Source organism: Cetorhinus maximus, chromosome 10 (assembly GCF_964194155.1).
Source record: "Cetorhinus maximus chromosome 10, sCetMax3.hap1.1, whole genome shotgun sequence".
Taxonomy (NCBI): Eukaryota; Metazoa; Chordata; class Chondrichthyes; order Lamniformes; family Cetorhinidae; genus Cetorhinus; species Cetorhinus maximus.
Window position 1 is genome coordinate 129,703,427 of NC_135888.1, and position 25,281 is coordinate 129,728,707.

At 46.0% G+C, this 25,281-nt stretch overlaps 1 protein-coding gene across 1 annotated transcript in view; it reads right to left on the bottom strand.

Moving 5' to 3' along the window:
* Positions 1–1,324: 1,324 nt before the first annotated feature.
* LOC144686013 (tyrosine-protein kinase ITK/TSK-like) overlaps positions 1,325–25,281 on the bottom strand; it is a 72,614-nt gene continuing 48,657 nt past the window's right edge. Inside the window, exons 13-17 of the mRNA XM_078551133.1 lie at positions 12,753–12,969; positions 10,622–10,686; positions 9,931–10,049; positions 7,170–7,327; positions 1,325–2,271 (exon numbers count right to left, since the gene is read on the bottom strand). Of these exons, the coding sequence (XP_078407259.1) occupies positions 2,197–2,271; positions 7,170–7,327; positions 9,931–10,049; positions 10,622–10,686; positions 12,753–12,969 (634 nt within the window). The 3' untranslated portion in view covers positions 1,325–2,196. The remainder of the gene's footprint in view (positions 2,272–7,169; positions 7,328–9,930; positions 10,050–10,621; positions 10,687–12,752; positions 12,970–25,281) is intronic.

Sequence of the window (25,281 nt, forward strand, 5' to 3'; positions counted from 1 at the left end):
CATTTTATACCTTTAACTCCTGTTACACATCCACAAAAGTGGCTGTTTTTTTTTCACACAAAGGGTAGCAGAGATCTGCAAACTCTCTCCCCTCAAAGGCTTTTGCGCCTGGCAAGCAATTGGAGCTTTCAGGAATGAGAATGATTGATTTCTGATGGGTAGGGATATCTAAGGATGGGGAGCCAAGGCAACTGGATGGAGTTAGGATTCGGATCAACTGTGAACTCACTGAATGGCAGAACAGGCTTGAGGGGCTGAATGCCTTCACCCTGTTTTGAATATTTCTATTTGCCTGAATTCATTTGGAATCCTATTGCCTTGTGTTTAGAAGATTGATGAGCGATCTAATTGTGGTGTTTAAATTGATAAGCGGGTTCGATAGAAACCATTTCCTCTGGTGGGGGAGTTCAGAAAAAAGGTGCATAATATGGTGGCCACTAATGAAGCTCAAGTATGCGGCACATCATAACATCAGTCTCACTGTCAGGGCAGGCATATTATACCATCGTAATATCAATCTCTGCTTTGAGGTGGGAACATTTGTCCACAGGACTCCCCATCAGCACGGCAAGAACACCAATTGTCCCATTGGACAATAATTTGAGAAATGTATCTGTTGTTTTGCAAATACAGATGTTGTCATACTCATCATGAGGGCCCAGCCACTCACTCCTCTCCATGTGGACTGATGTGATGTGCCCAACAATAAACGTCACCCACCAGGCCGCTGGAAGAAAGCAGGCGACTCTGTTTCTGTAAGCAGTGCCCCGCCATGTAGTGAACACCCAAACCCACCTCCACTCTGCTGGGGGGGACCAGATTCCCAGATCCCTGGAGTGAGGGTCGAGAAATTCAAACACCAAACGACAATAGCAGGCCATGAACCTGCCTGACCCTCTTGTCCTTGGCTAATGGTGGCGTGTTTTGGTGCAGGGTGGATATGGAAGGGGAGAATGGACAGGGAGTAGGAAATAAAGCAGAAAGTGAACGAAGGAAGTCACTTTTAATTGTGGTCCTTAGAGACTGGGCATGTTAAAATAACAATCCCGGACATAAAGGGACAGGGGAACAAGGCCAGCTAAAAACAGTCTGGTATAAAGCCAGACCAATGGCCACCAGTACATACTCTTAAAATAGAGCTAAGCCATTCTGGGGTGATGTCGGGAAGTGCTTCTTCACACAAAGGGGAGTGAGAATCTGGAGATCTCTCCCTCCAAAACAGCTATTGAGGTTGAGGGTCATCTGGAGCTCTCAAGGCTGAGGTCAACAGAGAGAAGGTGGGAAGGGGGAGGTGAGGGATATGGGGAGAAGATGGGTTGGTGGGGGTGAGGCATATGGGGAGGGTAGGGGGAGTAAGTGGGGCTGAGGGATATGGGGAGAAGGTGGGTAGGTGGGGGTGAGGGATACAGGGAGAAGGTGGGTAGGTGGGGGTGAGGGATATGGGGAGAAGGTGGGTAGGTGGGGTTGGTCCTGATAAAGGGGCAGGTCAGTAATGTCTGATCGTCTGTTCCTGATCTTAAAAGCACCAAAAACTCTCCTTCTGATTGCAGCTTCTCATTGGCTGTGCATTTACTGGGATGTGATTCTGTTGTCACAGGTCCTGCACCAAGCAAGGCTGACTTGTCGCAGCATCCTGTGTGTGCGGAGAGAGGCTTCCTGTTTCAAATTGGGCCCTCAACATAGTCGCCTGATTGTAAAACCACAGACTTGGATGGCAATATTATGACAGGAGATGAGTAATAATTCAGGTACACATGGGGTCAGTTTTTGAAGTAGACCTTTTTTCCCAAACATTCTGTATCGATATCTCAGTCTTCGAATATTATAAAATGATACATTTGCTCTGAATTCATCCCATACTGGGGTCAGGATACAACAACTGACCTCAGTGCAGCCCAGGTTTATGGGGGAGAGAAGTGGGGAGGAAGTAACAGTCAGGACTCCTACTTCATCGATATCCAGTGACCACAGGGTTGGGCTCAGCGGTGAAGCCTCTATGGTTGAACAGCCAAGGCGCACACCTTGACTAAGATCTCCAGAAAGTTCTGCTGCCGCAGGGGTGTATTCCAACAAGCGTCAAATATGATTTCCATCAGTAATAAATAAATATTTAATAAACATTGTGCTGTATTCAAAGCGTTCTCATGTTCCACACTGGATTGTTCTTTTTGAAAGATGCACCGTCCCAATGTGTGTTCACAATTCTCCAGATTCGGAAAGCTCGCTTAATTCATTCCGAAGCTCAAAAAACGAAGGCCTCTCCTCAGGTCTCTGGGCCGAGAAAAAGGGAAGGACTTTGTTATTTTTTGACTTTCTAGTAAAACAAAGAATGTTGAACAATCATTGCCCAGAGGAAAATGAAGTAATAACTGACCTCGATTAGGACAGTCACCAAAATCCACTCAGCCCACCACTGGAGAGCGCTGTGATCATCCATACTGTCCACATTGGGGGTGCTGTGACCCATGGTATCCACATTGCCCACCACTGGGGGCACTGTGACCAACACCATCCACACTGCCCACCATTGGAGAGCGCTGTGACCCACACCATCCACTCTGCCCACCACTGGAGGGCGTTGTGACCATCCATACTGCCCACATTGGAGGTGCTGTGACCCATGGTATCCACATTTCCCACCACTGGGGTCGCTGTGACCCACACCATCCACACTGTCCACCACTGGGGAGTGCTGTGATCCACACCATCCACATTGCCCACCATGGAGGGGGGGGGGGGCACTGTGATCCACACCATTCACACTGTCCACCACTGGGGAGCACTGTTACCCACACCATCCACACTGCCCACCACTGGGGGCACTGTGACCCACACCATCCACACTGCCCACCACTGGGGGCACTGTGACCCACACCATCCACAATGCCTGCCATTGGGGAGCGCTGTGACCCACACCTTCCACATTGCCCACCACTGGGGGCATTGTGACCCACACCATCCACACTGCCCACCACTGGGGGCACTGTGACCCACGGTATCCACATTGTCCGCCACTGGAGAGCGTTGTGACCCACACCATCCACACTGCCCACCACTGGAGAGCGCTGTGACCATCCATAATGCCCACATTGGAGGTGCTGTGACCCATGGTATCCACACTTCCCACCACTGGGGGCATTGTAACCTACACCATCCACAATGCCCACCACTACAGAATATGGTGACCTGTAGCACTCTGTGAATCACAGTGCCCCCAGTGGTGGGCAGCATTGATGGTATTGGTCATAGCACCCATCCCCAACATACCTCCCCTTCCCTCCACAAACTGGTTGTGCTCCACCGATGTCGGTGAAGGCTCAGCCTCAACAGAGTTAGCGAAACAGATGTTACACAGAAGGACCATTTTCTCTCTGAATTGATGAGTCTTTGGAATCTTGCCTTAAAACTTGAATTGTAGTTTAACTCAATCTTACAGGTACAGATTATAAAAGAGAGTTTCACTCCAGGTCGAATTTCCAAATGATCCCAATGCAGTGAGTAACTTTTCGCAATGTTTTCCCTCCTCCCTGGGAGCCTCTAACTGCCCACTGGGGATTTTGTTCTGTGGCAGCCTTCCATTGCCCCAACAAAGCAGCTGTTCCTTCTGCTGCGCAATACCCACGGTGTGTCAGCAGAATATTTAACCACAGGAAGCATCGCAGCAGAGAACAAAAATCCTGTCGCTCACCCGACACTCGCTTTGCAGCAAGAACCACTGGCTCAGAAACCCAACTGTGCCCAAGATCGTGTGTGCAGGGGGCAGATTCTGCCTTCATGCCTGTTGACTGAGGCTGCACGCAATGTCCCCTGCTGCCTAATCATGTTAAACCCACAGGTTTGCAGCCTGTCAGGTGGTGGGGGAAGGGCAGCAATGCCTGAATATCGGGCGTCTCTGAGGCCACTTAAACACAGCCAGCAACTCTTTAAAGCGACGCACCCACTGACTCAATACACAACAACAACTTTTATTTATATAGTACGATTAATGAGGGACACAGGGGCAGTGTGAGCTAGTAGTCCAGAGGCCCAGGCTCATACTCTGGGGACATGGGGTCAAATTCCACCATGGCTGTTGGTGGAATTTAGATTCAATTAATAAATCTGGAACCAAAACCTAGTCTCAGTAATGGTGACCGAGAAACTATCATTGATTGTTGTTAAAAACCCATCTGGTTCACTCTGCCCTTTAGGGAAGGAAATCTGCCATCCTTACCTGGTCTAGCCGACATTTAACTCCAGACCCACAGCAATGGGTTCTTAACTATGCTCTGCATAGATAGCAAGCCGCTCAGTTCAAGGGCAATTAGGAATGGGCAACAAATGCTGGCCTTGCCAACAATGCCCATGAAAGAATAAAGACAAAAGTCCCAGTGTGCTTCACATGAATGTTGCCAAACACTGAGCCATGTATGAAGATATTAGGGCAGGTGGTGAAAAGTTTGATCAAAGAGGTGAGTTTTAAGGAAATATCTTAAAGTTAGAAAGGTAGGTGCAGAGGTTTAAGGGGGGAATTCCAGAGGTTAGGGCTCAGGTAGCCCACAGCTGTCACTGGTGGAGCTCTTAAAATTGGGGATGCTCAAGAATTGGAGGAAGACAGAGACTTTTGGGGCTGGAGATTACAGAGATAGGTAGTGGCGAGGTTGTGGAGGGATTTGAAAATGAGGATGAAAATTTTTAAATCAAGTTGTTGTATAGTCAGCAGCCAGTGTAGATCAGTGAGCACAGTATATGATGGATGAATGGGACTTGGTCTCCATTCCTCCTGGCAGCTATCTGAGGCTAAACCAGCCACTTCGCAACCAGAGTGCCCAACCATCTTCAACTGCTTCATCAACAACATTGCCTCCGATATGAGGTCCGAAGCTGGGATGTTCACTGATGATTGCAGCACCATTCATAACTCCTCAGATACTGAAGCAGTCCCTGTCCATATGCAGCAAGATCTGGACAACATTCAGACTTAGGCAGATAAGTGGTAAGTAACATTAGTGCTTTACAACTGCCAGGCAATGACCATCTCCAAGAAGAGAGAATCTAACCATCTCCCTTTGATGTTCAATGGCATTGCCATTGCCGAATCCCCCACTATCAACATCCTGGGGGTTACCATTGACCAGAAACTGAACTGGACTAACCATATAAATATTGTAGCTACAAGAACAGGTCAGGGGCTGGGAATTCTGCAGGGAGTAGCTCACCTCCTGACTCCCCAAAGCCTATCCACCATCTACAAGGCACAAGTCAGGAACGCAGTGGAATACTCTCCATTTGTCTGGATGAGTGCAGCTCCAACAACACTCAAGAAGCTCAACACCATCCAGGACAAAGCAGCCCGTTTGACCGGCACCCCATCCACCATCTTTAACACTCACTCCCTCCACCACCGACGCACAGTGGCAAGATGCACTGCAGCAACTCACCAAGGCTCCTTCATCAGCACCTTCCAAATCCACAGCCTCCACCACCTAGAATGACAAGAGCAGCAGATGCAGTGGAACACCACCACCTGCAAGTTCCCCTCCAAGCCACTCACCATCCTTACTTGGAACTATATCACTGTTCCTTCACTGTTGCTGGATCAAAATCCTGGAACTCCCTTCCTAACAGCACTACATCACTACACCACATGGACTGCAGGGGTTCGAGAAGGTGGCTCACCACCACCTTCTCAAGGGCAATTAGGGATAGGAAACAAATGCTGCCTTTCTCTGGCTGTCTTGCCAGCAATGCTCACAGCTCATGAAAGACTTTTAAAAGTGACCTCAAGATGAACTTTTGACCACAAACCCACGTCATCACTAAGATCACCTTCCTTGCCCAACTCAATCACCGCCCCAGCTCATCGGCTGCTGAAACCATCATCCATTCCTTTGTTACCTCTAGACTTGACTATTTCAACTCACTTCTGGTTGGTCTCCCCACATTCTATCCTCTGTAAACTTGAGGTTATCCAATACTTTCCTGCCCGTGTCCTAACTCGCACCAAATCCCATTCACTCATCACCCCTGTGCTCGCTGATCTACATTGTTTTCTGGTTAAGCAATGCTTTGTTTTAAAATTCTCATCTTCATGTTCAAAGCTCTCTATGGCCTTACCACTCCCTATCTCTAATCTCCTCTAGCCCTACAACCACACCACCCCATATCCCCTCCTTCCCTGTCCCCACCAATTCTGGCTTCTCCAGCATCCTTTGCCTCAGCTGCCTGGGTCCCAAGCTCTAGAGCTCCATCCCTAATTTCCACCTCCGTAACATCCCCCTACTTTGTCCCTGTCTCAGCTCATCTGCTGCTGAAACCCTCATTAATGCCTTCATTACCTCTACACTCGACTATTCCAACACACTCCTGACTCGTCTCCCACATTCTACCCTCTGTAAACTAGAGGTCATCCAAAAACTCTGTTGCCTGTGTCTTAACTTGCTGCAAGTCCTGCTCTCCTATCCTCTCTGTGCTCGCTGACCTACATTGGCTCCAGGTCCGGCAATGACTTTATTTTAAAAATCTTAACCTTGTTTTCAAATTCCTCCATGGCCTCACCTCTGTGTCGTCTCCTCCAATCTCACAACCCTCCGAGATATCTGCGCTCCTCTAACTCCAGCCATCCCTGAATTTTGTTTAATAATGCTCCGGTGAGGCAACCTGGGACGTTTTGCTCCACTGAAAAGGTGCTATATAGATGCAAGTTGTGGTTGTATTCTCATCCCTGTGAGATTGAGTCAACATTCCATTAGCTTCCTTGATTTTTTTTTTGTATCTGTGCACTAGCTTTGACTAAGTTGTGTACATGGTTGCATGCTCAACCTGATCTCTCACCATTTAGAAAATAACCTGATCTTTCTTTCTTGGGTCCAATGTGGATAAAGTCGCCCTTCCTCACATTGAATTCCATCTGCTACAGTATTGCTCATTCACTTAATTAGTCCACGTCCCTTAGCAACTTCCTCCTTCCGTTTCGGTAATGTACTGCTGCTCCTAACTTGGTTTCACCTGTAACCGTGGATATGCAACTGTCTAATTCCTTCATCCAAGTCATGTGATTAAAAAGCTGAGGTTCCGGGACAGAACCCTGGGGGATAACACAAGCCACATTCTATACAGTGATGGTACCAATGAGTGGAGGGTGAATCGGAGGATTATTTCCAGGTGAATTTCTCAATTGCAACACAAACCTCTAGCCAGCAGCCGCTCATGATTTTGTAAATTAGTGGAGAAGCCAGTTTTGGTTTATGAAGACGAAATCCAGCTGTGAGTTCTTCAACTACTTCAGAGTTTAAACGATTTTCATATGGCATCTTTCCCTCGGAGAACACCTCCCACATCAGCACCCCTGCAGGGAAACCAAGAACATGGGCAGTGACTCCCCTACCATTGTCCATCACGACACTTACTGTTCATCGCTCTATTATTCATTGCTGATACTGTTTATCATTTGCCTCTCTTAGTTCCTGATTGCCTTATCCCTCTGCCCTTCTCCAGCCCTACAACCATCTGCGCTCCTCCAGTTCTGGCCTTGCACGTCAAGCCCGATTTCCATTGCTCCACTGTTGACACCCGTGCCTTCAGCTGCCTGGTCCAAAGTTTTGGAATTCCCTTCCTAAACCTCTCCACCTCTCTCTCCTCCCTCAAGATGCTCTTTAAAACCCACCTCAATGAGCAAGCTTTTGGTCACCTGTCCTAATAGCTCTTAGCATCAAATTATAGTGATTTACGCTCCTGTGAAGCCGTTGGGGTTAAATGTGCTATATAAATGCAAATTCTGTTTATTACTCGATGCAAGGCCCTATGGCTATTGAACACTCATTCAAACATTTCAAAAGAAAACAAGGTCTGACTCAATTAATCAATACAGAAAACAGGAACTCCCACATGTTGATGCAAGACTCTCCCTTTCTCCTGTACTGATGTCTGATATATTCCCCTGCATGAACGCACCCAGAAATAGTCCAGAAAGGGTGAACTGGTCCCATTGTTTATAATGAATTCCCTTGCGGGTGTGGGAGGAGAGGGGCACCCTCTTCTTAATGTGTATTAACATTTTGCTATGTCCACTGACTATACTTCCAGTGCTGTCTTAAACATGTTCTAAAATTCAAACCCAACTGGAAATAGAGACACGAGGAGTTCTGGACAATCACAATCCTCATGTGCATACAAACAGATGGAATCTTGCTTTGAGAACTTACAGGAATCTTGCTCCTTTACACTCATATGCACACTTGTTGTCTTTTTCTATTTCGTTCCAAGATTGAAACACAGTGAGAAATGGTATTTGGCCAATCAATCCATACTATCACAACTACCTCACACACCCCACCTCCTCCCACAGCCTTAACATGGCTCTACCCTAACATGGACTCTGCCCCACCCATTTAGCCTGTACAGGACAATAAGCAAAGAAACCAACTTTGCTGGCTTTAGTATCACCATGAGAGGGCAAATAGTAACTAGGCAGCTTCACGAATGGTGAAGCCTGTGGCACAAGCTCTACAGGGGGCCCAGGGACCCCTATAAAGGGGGTTTCCTTCTCCTATGGAGGAGCCAAGGGACAACCTCACTCTCATATCTACGGATGAAGCTGATGTGATGCCGCACACCACAGTTAATAGTAGCACAGTGCCAGAATAACATAGGAGCAAGCCTTTAGCTGCCTCTTAGTCACAGCGTGCAGAGTTTGAACACCATTCCGGACATTCCTGGTGAATGGGGGATGAAAATCCAGCTCTGAATTATGGGTTGACATTCAGCAGGATTCTCACTTTTGGTGGGTGTGAATGACTACCCCCGTCTCCCACAGCTCCCTCACACCACATTGAGGTGCCTTCTCCTCACAGCTGCAACCTCAGCAATGGCCACCACTAGCTAAGCTGGCAGCCTTCTGATTGGGTGCAACTCATACAGATGGGCCGCCGTCTTTAATAGGGAGGGTGTCCCCAGTGACGGCCCGTTAATTGGCCACCACCAGCAAGATGCCTCTCTGGGTCCCGCTGCCCGCAGAAGTAAGGTGGTCTCCTGCTATTGACCCCGGTGGTGGGACATCAGCAGTTGTGACAAAATTCATGCCATGATGTCCAAATTTCCTTTGACCACTCTTAACTGTTTAAATCCCCTCACCCTCAAAACCCATGACAAACAGAGAAACTTCCCTGGATCCAAATTTTCCATTACTTTAAAAACCTTATAGATCTCCCCTGACTGGAGTCAATCTTGACTTTGGGTTATAATGTAAAATAGTCTGAAATCTCTCTCTGCCTTGGTTTCATTAAATTTTCAAAGGAATAGGGCATGTAGTTAATGCAAATTAAAATGGACAGAGGTGTAAAATGGATTGTCCACTCATTACCACCTGTCTTACACCATCGCACAAGTCTAGGTCCAACCTATTCTTTTCTTCCCCAAAGGATTAAAGTGCAAGGGCACTTAATCTTCCCTCATAACTTAGTGCTCCCATAAATCAGGCTCATGCTGCTCTCCTCTGAACTTCTACATATTTCCCATATGGTGAGAGAGGTCTTCCCATCTGTGCTGCACCCTCTGTGGTTTTGAAAACATGGATCTTGGTTCCCTCCCCTACACTCTGTCTTCTGCAGTGAACAAATGGGCCTGATCCTGTGGATGCCTCCAAATGATTTATGCAACACTCGAAGAATGATACAAGACAGAAGGAGGTTATTCAGCCCATCGTGCCTGTGCTGGCTCTTTGGAGGAACTATCCATTCAGTCCATCCGCCTTGCCTTTCCTTTAGAGCCTTGCAAAACTTTTTCCTTCAAGTAGTTATCCAAATTCCTTTTAAAAGTTACTATTGAATCTGCTTCCATCGCCCTTTCAGGCAGCGCATCCCAGATCAGAAGAACCTGATGCGCAGAATTCTCCTCATGTCACCTCTGGTTCTTTTTGCCAGTTATCTTGAAGCGCATGAGACGGTTCCTCACCAAATGACCAGACGTCAGACTTGCTGCTGAACTTGGAGTATCGGAAAACTTCAGGAGCTGACCACTTGACTGGGAACTTTGAGCCTGAGGAGCTGGTGTACTGGTCATCAAGGACAAACCTTCCGCCACAGAGAGGGAAGAGAGAGAGAAGCAAGATGTCAGTCTTTGTCAGACAGACAGAAATGGGCAGATGGACACCATGAATTTACATTCAGGAAATTTCTAATTGCCCTTACCGTAATATACTTAAAACCAGAACTAAACCGCAGGGCAATGCCTCTAACTGTAATACACTTAAATGGAGGGAATGGATTGACAAATAAATACAGGAGACAGTGGTGTATTGGTAATGTCACTAGACAAGTAATTTAGAGGCCCAGACTAATGTTCTGGACATGGGTTCAAATCCCACTGCATCTGGTGGAATTTGAACTCAGTTAATAAGTCAGGAATTGAAAGCTAGTTTCAGTATCAGTGATGGTGACCATGAAACTATCATCGATTGTTGTAAAACCCCATCTGGTTCACTAATGCCCTTTCTGCCATGTGACAGCAATATGGCTGACACTTAATTGCCCTCTTCAGTTCAGGGGCAATTAGGGATGGGCAATAAATGCCCACGTCCCATGAAAGAGGGGAAAAAATTACTAATCAAGGGGCACAGGCCATATGTCAGCAGATAAGTCATTACCTTGTCATTCCAAAATCTGATACTTTAACTAAGAGCGAGTCTCCTACCAAACAGTTCCTTGCTGCCTGCAAGAAAATTGTAAAGTGAGATGTTACATCTGATCCAACGAGAGCAGCAATGGACAATGTACAGCTTCAGGAGCAACAAAACATCGCTTCATGATTCCAGTTCCCTTCCCCCACCCCAACATTGCTAACATCCACATCCCCAGCGTAAAGCACTGGAGGGAGTGATTCCCGGATAAAGGATAGAAAACAACAGGGCATGGGGATTGTCAGAATAATAGGAAGGCCCTTTACCCAACAAAAATCTATTGATCCCAGTTTGAAAGCTTTAATTTACTCCCAGCATCAACCGCTTTTTAGGGGAGAGACTTCCACGGCCTTTTTTTTTGTGAGAACGGCTTCCTGACATCATCACTCAATGGCCTGCCTTTAATTGTAAGATTGTCCTGGATTCTCCCAGCTGTGGATAGAATTCCTCCTGATCTACTCCGCCCAATCTTTTGATCATTTCTAACACCGTGATTAGCTCCCCCCTCAATTTCTTATACAGAAAAAGCAGAGGAACCGGCTGAAGTGCTCTGCTGAAGCACCTGTAGTGTGCTTAGAAATGGATTCCGGAAACAGGTTCACCTAAGGTACAGACTGATCACTAACTGGTGTTTAAAGGTGAACTGAGGGGCATGCAGTCGACAGTGCTCTAATGTTGTAAATTAAGGAGCCTGTTTTAAACCCAGCGAACAATTCTCATCCACAGTCACAGCATAGATTAGAGGATTCCCATGTGGATCCACTAGCCACTGTGGCTAAGCAGCAATAACTGAGTCCTTGGAAAGGTCATGGATACTCAATCCTCTTCTTAGAATCTTACGGTGCAGAAGGAGGTCATTCAGCCCATCATGCCCGTGCTGGCTCTTTGAAAGGGCTATCCAATCTGTATGACTCCCCAATTGCCCTTCGCCCATAGCGCAGTAACATTTCTCCTTTTCAAATATTTATCGAATTCCCTTTTGCATGTCACTACTGAACCTGCTTCCACTGGCCTTTCAGCAGCACAATCCAGATCACAACAACTCACTGCCTAAAAGCAAAATGCTCCTCATCTTACCTCTTGTTCTTTTGCCACCTTCTCAAGTTTCCTTTCACTATGCCTTCCCTTCCTGGGACTGGTCCCTTTACAATAAGCCATTCTCCACATGGGAGCCCAGAGAGTAACTATCAGCAGGATATTGGACTCTGGGAGGAATTATAATCAAACCTTGCCCCATACTCATGGATGAGCACTGGTGTTACTTGATCAGGGGCAAGAACCCAGGATAACTGTTGCCCCTCCCTATAGCCTGAGGAGGTGGTGCCAATGCTAGGTACCTAATCCTTTGTATGCCAGATGAGCCAGGCTAATTCAGGCTAAGCTAAAAGTGAAACCTGGAATTTTTCCACAGATGTAAACATGTCTTGCTGCAATTGTATAGAGCCTTGGTGACACTGCACCTGCAGGATTATCTACAGTTTTGGTCTCCTTATCTAAGGAAGGATGTGCTTGCCATAGATAGAGTGCAACGGAGATTCACCAGACTAATCTCTGGGATGGCAGGATTGTCTTATGAGGAGAGATCGAGGAAACTGGACCTGTATTCTCTAGAGTTTTGAAGAATGAGAGGTGATCTCATTGAAACTTACAAAATCCTTACAAGCTCTCGCTAAGGTAAATGTGGATAGGATGTTTTCCCCTGGCTGGTGAATCTAGAATTAGGGGACACAGTCTCAGAATATGGGAAAGCCATTTAAGACTCAGATAAGGAGGAATTTCTTCACTCAGAGGGTGGTGAATCTTTGGAATTCTCTACCCTAGAGGACCGTGGAAGCTCAATCATTGAGCATGTTCAGGACAGAAATTGATAAGACTTCTGGATACTAATGACATCAATGGATATGGGGATAATGAGAAAAATGGTGTAGAGGTAGATGATCAGCCATGACCTGTTTGAATGGTGCAGCAGGTGAAATGGGCCAAATGGCCTACTCCTGATTCTATTTCCTACGTTCCTATGGCACAGCTCATTAGCACAATAACAGTTTTCTTTAAAACAAAAATTGCACTTTAATTTAAGAAAGACAAAAATCTTTACCAAGTCCCGATGGATGAATTTGTTGCTCTCCAGATACGTCATCCCCTCACTCACATCTTGGCACATGCCCAGGAGGGTTTCCTTGCTGAAAGCCCCACGATTGATCCTGAGGTACTCTGACAGACTGCCATACTTCATAAACTCAAAGACCAGGTAGATAGGGCCACCCTGTGTACAGATACCATATAACTGCACGAGCTTCTCATGAGAGAGCTTCCTAGCAACAAAGAAAGAAAATTGCATTTATATAGTGCCTTTCACAACTACAGGACGTCCCAAAGTGCACCACAGCCAATGAAGTACTTTTTAAAGTGTGGTTGCTGTTGTAATGTAGGAAATATGGCATCCTTATAGCTCACAGCAAGATCTCATAAACAGCAAAGACATAAATGACCAGATAAATCTGTCTTTTAGTGATGTTGGTTGAGAGGTAAATAATGGCCCCAGGACAGTGAGGAAAATCACTTCCTTGAATAATGTCATCAATCTTTTGCATACACCGGACAGGGCAGACAGGATCTCAGTTGAACATCTCATCCAAAAGGTGGCACCTCCAACAGTGCAACACTCCCTCAGTACTGCACTGGCATATCCTTCTGACTCAGAGGTCAGAGGTGAGAGTGCTACCCACTGAGCCAAGGCTAACAAAATAGAGCAATAATATTAAGCAAGTGAATCAGTAGGCAGAGGTTATTGAGTTAAAATAATTGACAAAAGAACTGGGGGGGAAATGAGGAGAAATTATTACACACAGAGATTTGTTAAAATCTGGAATGTGCTATCAAAGTGAACTAATTTGCAGTGTTATAGGTCTTGTGGCACAGTGGACCTCTGAGCCAGAAGCTCTGGGTTCAAGTCCCACCCAAGGACTTGTTGGCCATGGAAGGTGCGTTCATAGCACAGCCAAACAGGTTGAATATCAACCTGTAAATCCTTCCAAAACACGCCATTAGCAGGTGGTTAAGAGTGGGAGAGATTCCTGGTCAGCCATGTGATGGAAAGAAATTTGGAGCCTCTACCATCATTATCCATAGCTCCGGACTACAACCTGCATGCAAAAATGCGTATCACCACAGCAGCTTGGACTTCCTGAGTGAACTGTAACACACCACTGAGTTATGAGGAAAAGCTGGGCTGTTGGCTAAATTCAACAGCTCTTTCAAAGAGATGGCACAGGTATGATGGGCAAAGTGGCCTCTTTCCCAGGTGTATGATACTAAATTCTTTTGCTAAAAATAACTCAAAGATGCCTAAATTTAACCAAAAAATATTAAAACTGGAAAAACTATAGTAGTCATTGTTATATTACCACCACCACTGCTCACCATGTTGTATTATGGGTTCATTCCAGCTGTGATGTCTCAATTATGAGATCTCAAGACTTATATGTTTAAATATGAACCATTTATTGTTAATCTTTAGCTATTTACAGATCCCAGATTACTGTCATGCATGGTGCTGTTCCATACGGGTAGGCTGCTTCCAGAGTGTTCTCTCTAGACTGTTATTTTAGTCTATTACCATGTAACTCTATACATCATACCATGGGCAGTGCTATTCACCAGTCCCACATTAACCCTTGCTTTGCTGAGCACCTTTACATTACAGTGGCATGCAGGCACATACAAACAACATCATACAACATCCCCCATTCTTCTACAAAGAAAACTTTCTTCCCTTCCAATGGAATGTTGCAATACAATATTTACTTGCTATCCCTTCTTCCCCACCTCAGGTCTCTGACTTTACAAATTCAGATGGTCTTGAGGCTTGACAGTTCTTGTACATCTCAGTCTGTCATGTTTGGAGGAATGGTAGTAGTACTCTGTGTTTCTGGTACTTGGTTATCTCCATTTGATTCACTTTTTGCACTCCTTCGAGTTGCATTTCTCTTTAATTACAACTCATCTCCTGTTGACCTCTTGCCAACTCACTCTGGGCTTCAGTGTATTGTTTCACTGCTACTGATAGTTCCAATACAGCTTTTACTGGACATAATATTCAACATCCTTTTTAGCTCGTCATGTTTTTCCATGGCTACATATTGATACTTCAAGGAGTCTTTCAGGGTCACAACTTCATTGTGTACCTTTTCTGCCTGCTGTTTTGCCTGGCTGTTTTCCCAACTTCTGCTTTGATTTACCAACTGCGGAATGGTGGGTTGTTATTTTCTGCTGATACCTTTGTATTGTCTCTGAAATTTGTTTGTTCAGATCTCGAACAGTTTGGCTCATTGAAGACTTCAGCTAATTGTACATTTTCAAAGGCATATACTCAGCTTGAATCTTGCACTTCAAATTTTCCAGTTCAGCTTTGCTGTGAACATTTTCCTGTAGAACAGCATCATTTATGTTTTGCAAGTTATGCCTCTTTTGAGTTACCTCAGATAGCTTTCCTTCATGCACTGCCATCTGCTCACTCTGCATTGCCATCTGTGTCCCTCACTCTGGGGTCTTTTGGCTCTCTCACTCTGGGACCTGTTGTTGCCCTCAGTACTTTATTGGGAGTTGCCCTCTCTGGGACCTCTTGTTTCCCTTGGTGTTTTATTGGGAGTTGCCCTCTCTCTGGGGTTTCTTGTTGCCCTTGGCGCTTTATTGGGAGTTGCACACTCTCTAGGGTCTCTTGTAATTTTCTGTCCATGGATGTTTGCTTTTTTGTTGTAGATACAGCTTTAAATGAGGGGCGGTGATGGCATAGTGGTGATGTCATTGAACTAGTAATAAAGAGACCCAGGATAATGCTCTGGGGACCCAGGTTCGAATCCCACCATGGCAGAAAAATCTGAAATTAAAAGTCTGATAATAACCATGAAACCATTGCCGATTGTTGTAAACACCCATCTGGTTCACTAATGTCCTTTCGGGAAGGAAATCTGTCGTCCTTAGCTGGTCTGGCCTACATGTGACTCCAGACCCACAGCAATGAGGTTGACTCTTAAATGCCCTCTGAAATAGCCTAGCAAGCCACTCAGTTGAATGAAACCAGGTGGACCACTCGGCATAGACCTAGGTACCAGAAACGACAATGGCAAACTCAGCCCTCTCAACCCTGCAAAGTCCTCCTTACTAATGTCTGGGGCCTGGTGCCAAAATTGGGAGAGCTATCTCACAGACTAGTCAAGCAGCGGCCTGACATAGTCATCCTCACGGAATCATATCTTGCAGATAACGTCCCAGACAGCACCATTGCCATCCCTGGGTATGTCAGGTCCCACCACAGGACAGACCCAGCAGAGGTGGGGGCACAATAGTATACAGTCAGGAGGGAGTTGCCCTGAGGGTCCTTAACCTCAACTGTGGACCCCATGAAGTCTCATGACATCAGGTCAAATATGGGCAAGGAAACCTGCTGCTGATTACCACATATCGCCCTCCCTCAGCTGATGAATCAGTGCTCCTCCATATTGAACACCACTTGTAGATAGCACTGAGGGTGGCAAGGGCACAGAATGTACTCTGGGTGGGGCACTTCAATGTCCATCGCCAAGAGTGGCTCGTTAGCACCACTACTGACTGAGCTGGACTGACCGACAGGACTTATCTGCTAGACTGAGTCTGCAGCAGGTGGTGAGGGAATCAACAAGAGGGAAAAACATACTTGACCTCATCCTCACCAACCTCCCTGCTGCAGATACATTTGTCTATGGCAGTACTGGCAGGAGTGACCACTGCATAGTCATTGTGGAGACAAAGTCCCATCTTCACATTGAGGATACCCTCCATCATTTTGTGTGGCACTATCACTGTGCTAAATGGGATAGGTTTCGAACAAATCTAGCAGCTCAAGACTGGGCATCCATGAGGCGCTGTGGGTCATTAGCAGCAGCAGAATTGTACTCGGACATAATCTGTAACCTTATGGTCCGGCATATCCTCCACTCTACCATCAAGCCAGAGGATCAGCCCTGGTTCAATGAAGTGTGCAGGAGGGCATGCCAGGAGCAGCACCAGGCATACCTAAAAGTAAGGTGTCAACCTGGCGAAGCTAAAACACAGGAATACTTGCATGCCAAACAACATAAGCAGTAAGTGATAAACAGAGCTAAGCAATCCCAACGGATCAGATCTAAGCTCTGCAGTCCTGCCACATCCAGTCATGAATGGTGGTGGACAATTTAACAACTCACGGAAGGAGGAGGCTCCACAAATATTTCCATCCTCAATGATGGGGGAGCCCAGCACATCAGTGCAAAAAATAAGGTTGAAGCATTTGCTACAATCTTCAGCCAGAAGTGCCGAGTGGATGATCTATCTTGGCCTCCTCTGGAGGTCCCCAGCATCACAGTTGTCAGTCTTCAGCCAATTCAATTCACTCCATGTGACATCAAGAAACAGCTGAAGGCACTGGATAGTGCAAAGGCTATGGGCCCTGACAACATTCCGGCCATAGTACTGAAGACTTGTGCTCCAAAACTTGCCACGCCTCTAGCCAAGCTGGTCCAGTAGAGCTGCAATGCTGGCATCTAACCAGCAATGTGGAAAATTGCCCAGGTATGTCCTGTACACAAAAAGCAGGACAAATCCAACCTGGCCAATTACCACCCCGTCAGTCTACTCTTGATCATCAGTAAAGTGATAGAAGGGGTCATCAACAGTGCTATCAAGCAGCACTTGCTTAGCAATAACCTGCTCACTGATGCCCAGTTTGGGTTCCTCCATGTTCCATCTTGGGTCAAACATGGACAAAAGAGCTGAACTCCTGAGGGGAGGTGAGAGTGACTGCCCTTGACACCAAGGCTGCATTTGACCGAGTGTGGCATCAAGGAGCCCTAGCAAAACTAGAATCAATGGGAATCAGAGGGAAAACTCTCTGCTAGTTGGAGTCATACCTAGCACAAAGGAAGATCATTGTGGTTGTTGGGGGTTTGTCACCTCAGCTCCAGGACATCACTGCAGGAGTTCTTCAGGGTAGTGTCCTAGGCCCAACCATCTTCAGTTGCTTTATCAATGACCTTTCTTCCATCATGAGGTCAGAAGTGGGGATGTTCACTGATGAATGCAAAATGTTCAGCACCATTCAAGACTCCTCAGATACTGAAGCAGTCCATGTCCAAATGCAGCAAGACTTGGACAATTTCCAGGCTTGGGCTGCCAAGTGGCAAGTAACATTCACACCACACAAGTGCCAGGCAATGACTATCTCGAACAAGAGAGAATCTAACCATTGTCCCTTGATGTTCAATGGTATTACCATCACTGAATCCCCCACTATCAACATCCTGGGGGTTACCATTGACCAGGAACTGAACTGGACAAACCATATTAATACTGTGGCTACAAGAGTAGGTCAGAGACTAAGGATCCTGTGACAAGTAACTCACCTCCTGACTCCCCAAAGCCTGTCCGCCATCTACACGGCACAAATCAGGAGTGTTTTGGAATACTCCCCACTTGCCTAGATGAGTGCAGCTCCAACAACACACAAGAAGCTTGGCACCGTCCAGGAAAAAGCAATCCGCTTGATTAGTAGCAATCCACAAACATTCACTCCCTCCACCACAGACGCACAGTAGCAGCAGAGTGTACCATCTACAAGATACACTGCAGGAATTCACCAAGGCTCCTTAGGTAGTACCTTCCAAACCCAAAACCACTACCATCTAGAAGGACAAGGGCAGCAGATAGATGAGAATACCACCACCTGGAAGTTCCCCTCCAAGTCATTCACCATCCTGACCTGGAAACATATCGCTATTCTTTCACTGTCACTGAGTCAAAATCCTGAACTCCCTTCCTAACAGCACTGTGGGTGTACCTACACCATGTGGACGGCAACGGTCAAGAAGGCAGCTAACCACCACCTTCTCAAAGGCAACTAGGGATGGACAATAAATGCTGGCCCAGCCAATGAAGCCAAAATCCATGAATGAATAAAATAAAGTTCTTGCCCCTTTAAGACTGTCAATGCAGTAACCATATTTTTATAACTCAGGCTGTAGTTGCTGGGATATAGTTGGCTTCCCTCTGTTTTTTTTGAGTCTTGTTGCTGGGAACATTTTTGGCTCCTCAACTTTGAAAGAAAAGTTTTGCAGGTGTTGAATTTTGCAACAAATGTATCAATCCAGGTTCAGAGAGTTCCAGCTCTTTGTACTGCACTGGGCTTGAAGCTTGGCTATCCCTTCATTTGGGACAAAATCTGCTTTCCTTATTTTAGAATGAGTGTGTTTGAACCTATTTCCTCTCAATTTATAGTGCTTTTAAAACTAGGATTTCCACATTTACAAAATGCTTGGAAGGGTTGTCATCGTAATCTGTGTTGTAACTCTGCAGGAACTTTTAAAACAGCAGCAATTTGTTCCTCTATAAAGGAGGCTAGGGACCCGACTAAAAAGGGTTCCCTTTCTCTTAAACTCTGCAAGCTTTTTCCTTGTTTTTCACAGTGCTCTGAAGGTTTCTCTCTTTACTCTGCTAGCCAGTTTTTTTTAACTTCAGCCTGGCCACCATGTGTTATAGTCAGGCTGTAGACCCCCTCTGCAGCTCTCTTTCAGCTGCCCTTTGGACGCTGAGCCCTGGGAGTGCTACTTATTTTCAAATGCATGTATAGCTTCTGCTTTGTATTTTTTCTCACTGTCTCATGAACTGTCCAGGTCCTTTGACTCTGCTTCACTTAGGCTCGTGCAATCTTTTGTGTTGCTCGTCCTACTTGTGATCTGAACAGCTTTTTGCTCTGCATCACTCAAGGGTCTTGTAATTTTTGTAGGTGTGCTGTTACAAAAGTATAATAATTTTCATAATATTGTTCTAGTTTGTTGTAAAGTAGGTTTCTGGGTGTGAGTATAGTTGGTCCTGTCTGTGTAATTTAATTACATTTGGAGTCAGGTAGACTGCAAGCTTGAAATTGTCAAAATAAGCTAGGTGTAGAAATGTGTTTAAAATGCTAATGACTAAATATGGATGCTGGCTTAGCATGTAAGGTGTGAAGGGAATTTGCATTTTTAGGTAAGTGAAGGGATTGTTTGGATTTCAAAGGGCGGTTAGCCTGTTTACAACTAGCCAGATAGGCAAGGCTAAGGAGTGCATTTATTTTTCTCAAAGGTTACTGACAATATTGGCAACACAAAAGTTTTTATGTTATGGAAAAGGTACCATTCCAAAGACATATGGAACAATGGAATTCACATATTAAAGAGAGAGACACGTATATAAAGGAGAATGAAAGGCTATGTGAGGAGAGGGCTGTGTAAGATCTAACAGGAGAGTGTGAAACAGCCTTCAAGAAGCCTCCAGCCATTTGTGCATAAGCCTGCTATGTCCAGTAACTGAAGTTGGAGAAAGCCATTTGGAATTCCACTGCCATGTGGGTACTGGGTTAACTTGCTGGTTTTATTTTTAAATCTAAAATCTATTTTGGACTGTTACCTTAAAGGGGGTGTGTAACTGGGAGTCAGGTTAATTAGGAATTTTAGGAGCTATTATAGTAGTAAATAATTGTAGTCTTATGTATGTGCCTGAAATCTTTTATTTTATTAATAAATATTTCAATTTAATTTTTAAAATCGCTAAATGTCTTGGTGGACTCATTACTTCTGAATTCAGTGCACACATCTTCTCATGATAAGTACAAATTGCAAAACCATTGTAATAGCATGGCCAAGTTTCCTTATGGATTTGGTCCACCTAACACACATTACCTGCCACATCATAACAGTGCTCACCCAAGTTTATGATCTGACCAGGTTTTTTTCTTTTTACTCTGCATCACTCGAGGGTCTTGCAATAGACTTTCACTCACTCTGTTGGATTCCTCAACTTCTAAGTCTGTAGTGAAGCTTCTTCAATTGTTTCTTAAATTTTTCTTCATAGGTGCATGTCTCACTGGTCAAGCTTAAGCTGCTTTGAGTTTCTCATACCATGGGGTCCTGTTCTGGGTTCATCATTTAAAATTACACCTTTCATATAACCACCACTACTCACGATGTTGTATTATCACTGCCGCTGCTCACCATGTTGTATTATGGGTTCATTCCAGCTGTGGTGTCTCAATTATGGGATCTTGAGACTTGTATGTTTAAACATGAACCATTCATTGTTAATCTTTAACCATTTACAGATCCTAGGTTACTGTCATACATGGTGCTGCTCCTTGCAGGTAGGCTGCTACCAGAGTGTGCTCTCTAGACTGTTCTCTCAATCTATTACCACGTGACTCTACACATCATACCATGGGGATGCTATTCTCCAGTCCCAAATTAACTCTTGCTCTGCTGAGCACCTTTGCATTACAATGGCATGCAGGCACCTATATCATTATATGGCAGTCAGAACTGAAGATATAAAACCTAGCAGCTACACAAACACTCCTTGCTAACAGAATCTTTTTTCCTGGGATCAACATTGATATCAATCTTGCTCAACATAACAAGAACCTGTTAAGTTTGATCTACAACATATGTCATTCCTGAGGTTTTCCCTCACTTCGTTGAGTTGCTGATAAAGCTCAGGTCTTGAATCAGTATCTGGCTGGTGTTACCCCCTTTTGAGCCTTCCATGGTAGGTCAAATAACTTACATGTGATCTGGTCTTTACTCAGTCTCATCCTTTGAAGACCTCAGTCGTCCCATTATATTGTCTGGCTGCTTCTTAAAGAAGTCAGTTAGCCTCACAGCTGTCATTAGGTCATCCCATTCTAGCTCTTCAGCACCCTGTGTGCAAAAAGATGCTTTTTGCTGATTGTCCTAAATTTGCTTTTCACACCCTGAAGCAAATTTTTGGACATGGATTAAAGGAGAATGTGCTGGGACTGAAAGGTAACTCAGGAATCATTGACGAACCCAGGAGATATTGTAAACCAAAGGAAGAGTAAACCAATCAGTGCATGTAACATCTCTCAGACCCTGCCTATCATTTTCTCTCTGTCCTTCTTGATCTATTCATTTCTCACTGTCTCTTTCTGTCTACGCACCAGACCCTCTCTACCCGCCTCTCTCACTCTCTTTCTCTCTCTCCCCACTCTGTTTACCTGTCTACATCCACCTGTCTCTCTGTTCATAACTTTTTGTCAGTCTTTTCACCTGTTTCTCACTCTCAACTTTTACCTTGTTTCTGCCTGTTTCTGATTACCTCTCTCTCTCTGTCACCAGCTCTGCCTGTTCATCTCTCTCTTGATCTCTCGCTATCTGACACTAGATCAGCCTTGCTCTCTCTCTGCCTCTCAGATCCTTTCTGTACTCTATTCATGGTTATTCAATAGTTTTACTCCAGCTGTACACAATTTCTGCTTGGAAACGCAGTGAGTGTTAGTGGGGGAGGAGCTTCAGATGAAAGCACCGTTCTCTCCTGCCACTCCTGAATGTCGACAGTCATTTCTCTCACTGAGCCTTCATAGGTACTGGGCAAGTGTCAGGCACTGGGAATGGAAAGAAATGTGAGGGAGTTAATACAGAGGGGAACTGGGACAAAAATACAGGAAGGTGTTAAACTTTAAAATGAATGAGCTTTTGGCAAATTTACTTCAAAAAAGCTAAGTGAGAGGAACAGTATGGGGAATGGGCCAATGGTGATTCTGTTACTGGACTGGTATTCCAGATGTCCAGGGGCATGATTTCAAATCCCACTACAGAACCTAGGGTACTTGAATTCGTTTCACTGCATCTGGAAAAAAAATGCTAATCTCAGTAATTGTGACCATGAAACTACCGGTTGTTTGAAAAACCCATTTGACTCACTAATGTCCTTCAGGGAAGAAAATCTGCTGACATTTCCTGGTCTGGCCTACATGTGACTCCAGACCCACAGCAACGTGGTCCACTCTAACTGCCCTCTGAAATGGCCTAGCAAACAGGTCTGTTTAAGCAAGTGACTCACTGGGTGGGCTGAAACAGGAGTCGGGGCGGGCAACTCCTGAACAAATCCCCAGGCTGCCGGGTACGGAGGCAGGCTGGACGCAAGGCGTGCCTCAGTGCCCCAGCACTGTGTTTAAATAAATAAAAAATAATAATAAAACAAAAAACATCCCTCCAGACCTCACCCGCCAACAACCCCTCCATACACTCCTTATATCCCATCCATGCCAATCTATGTCAACCCATGCTGCACCCCATGCCCCATGGGCCCCACACTCCTACCAACTTAGATACCCACAACCCATCCCCCCACGGCCCCTCACACCTCTATGCCAACTTAATGCCCCTCTACTCACCCCCATGGCTCCTCCCACCCCATGCCTACTTAATACCCTTCTACCTATTCCCATTGCCCCATACCCCATGCCAAATTAGTGCCAACTCATGCCCCACCACACTTTGCCCTTAACCCCTCTATGCCAACTCACCTAGCATTATTGGACAGTTCTTTGAAAGCTTTGACACTTCCTGAAGAGCTTTGACAGATTTGACAGATGGTCAGTTCCTTAACCTTTCCCTGACAGCTGGACAGTTCCTGGACAGCTGGACAGTTCCTGGACAGCTGGATATCTCTTTTACACCATAACAGTTCCACTGAGTTTGTGCGTAAAAATTGCACAATCATGTTCACTTTTAACAAATCCAAAGAGTGCCTCAACTCTCCCAAAGGGTGCCTTATGTCTCCCAGAGGTGTCCTGGGACCCTATCCAAAGGGGTACCTTACTCTCTGCCTGGCTATCCATAAGAATCCATCAAGTTCAGGCCTCCTCTTACCTGTCCTGATCTGCGCATTCCGGACTCCATGCTCCCATTCTTCCAAACTCCCCCTTCAGCAGAGGCAGCTAATGATTTAAATGACCAGCTGCCTCTGTGAATCGCACATGCGCAAACCCCGGCCCGACTCCAGTCCCATCCCCGTGAAGATGGGGAAAGCCGGGTTCGGGGGCAGGACTTAGAAATTTCAGTCATTTCCTGGATTTTCACCATGACGGAGAGAAAATCCAGGCCAGAGTTAACGTTTCCAGTCCAGTAAGACTCTTCCTCAGAACAGAAAGTAATATTGGAGTCGAAACATTAACTCTGTTTCTCTCTCCACAGATGCTGCCAGACCTGCTGAGATTTTCCAGCATTTTCTGTTGTTATTTCAGATCTTCAGCATCCGCACTATTTTGCTTTTATTTTACTGCTACCTACAATGATTTGTGCACATGCACCCCAGTTCCCTCTGTTCCTGCAACCCCTTTAGAATTGTACCATTTAGATTGTATTATAGATAAGCGCATGAGGGAGAAAGGAATCAAAGGATAAGCTGATAGGATGAGATGAAGAAACTAAGGGCTGCATTTTATGTGCACCCGTTGAGTGTGTTTTCAATGGGGGAGCATGTAAAATATGGCGGGTGCCCATCCCACCACCTTCCCACCCACCCCCCCGAGCTCACCCCCATAACATGGGGCTGGATGAGCACTAAAATGAGCAGCCCGCCAGCCATATTCAAATAGATAATCAAGGGTCAATTAGGCTTGTTACAAAGCCAATTGACCCTGAAGATACACTGCCCACACCATGAAACGTTTGGTGTGGGCAGTCGGGCGGGAGTGGGCAGCCTGATTTTTAAAATAATTTCTTCAAAGGGTGGGAAGGAAGGAGTGCTTCTATCATCGGGGACTGTCCTTTTCGGATCAGGGGGTACCCCCCCCACCCCAAAGGTAGAGCTCTCCCTTTCTTCCTGCCCATCCTCAGCTTCAAACCCACCCCCTCCACCTTCCCCGACCTACCCAAACCCTCCCTGCCCAAGACCCCGCACTCACCTGTCTCCGGGATCCATCAGCCTTCCTCCTCCTCCTCCTCCTTCAGTCGTTAATGAGTGCCCGGTGAGGGGCGGAAGTCCCACTGGGCCTCTGCTTAGCCTGCCCGCAGCAGGCCGGCTCCATGCCAACATTGCTTCCGTGGTGGGGGGAAGCTGATTGTTCACCCACCTCCCCCCCACCCCCCACCCCCATAATATCCCCTAAGGGTGGGAGAATCTCATGTGCAGCATAAACACTAGCGTGGATCAGTTGTGCCAAATGCCCTGTTTCAGTGCTGTAAGCTCGATGGGCTGAATAACGCTGGGAGGGTGCCGGACAGCCTAATTGACCCTTAACTACTCATTTAAATATAGCGGGCCGGCTATTGATTTCAGCGCCCATCTCCCCACCCCCTCCCATATTATGGGGGTGAGCTGGCGGGTGGGTGGGAAGGCGGTGGGATGGGCACCCACCCTATTTTGTGTGCCCCCCCCACCCCACGGGAAACCCATCTGCCAGGGGCACAGAAAAGTCAGCCTGATGTGTCCCAATATATGAGACATGATTAGCTGGAAACCAAATGATCAGAAACCATTGGGGATTCTAGATTTGGACCCTTCAACAGAACTGGACACATGAGGAGTAATGGGAGGACTGGACGCAGCAAAAGAGGAGAGGAAAAAAAAGCCTGGAGGTGAAAAGGTCAGACTGCTGCCACAAAGGGTCTGCTGTTCATTTAGTATCCCAACAACAGATAATAAAATGCAGACTGAGCGGTAATTGTCCCCATTTGTGCAGCTGACGGAGAGCCTGTTGTGTTAAATCCCATGACAAGATCTGACAACATTTCTCCAGTGTTAATATCCAATCTGCACATTCTCTCTCTTTTTCTCTTTCT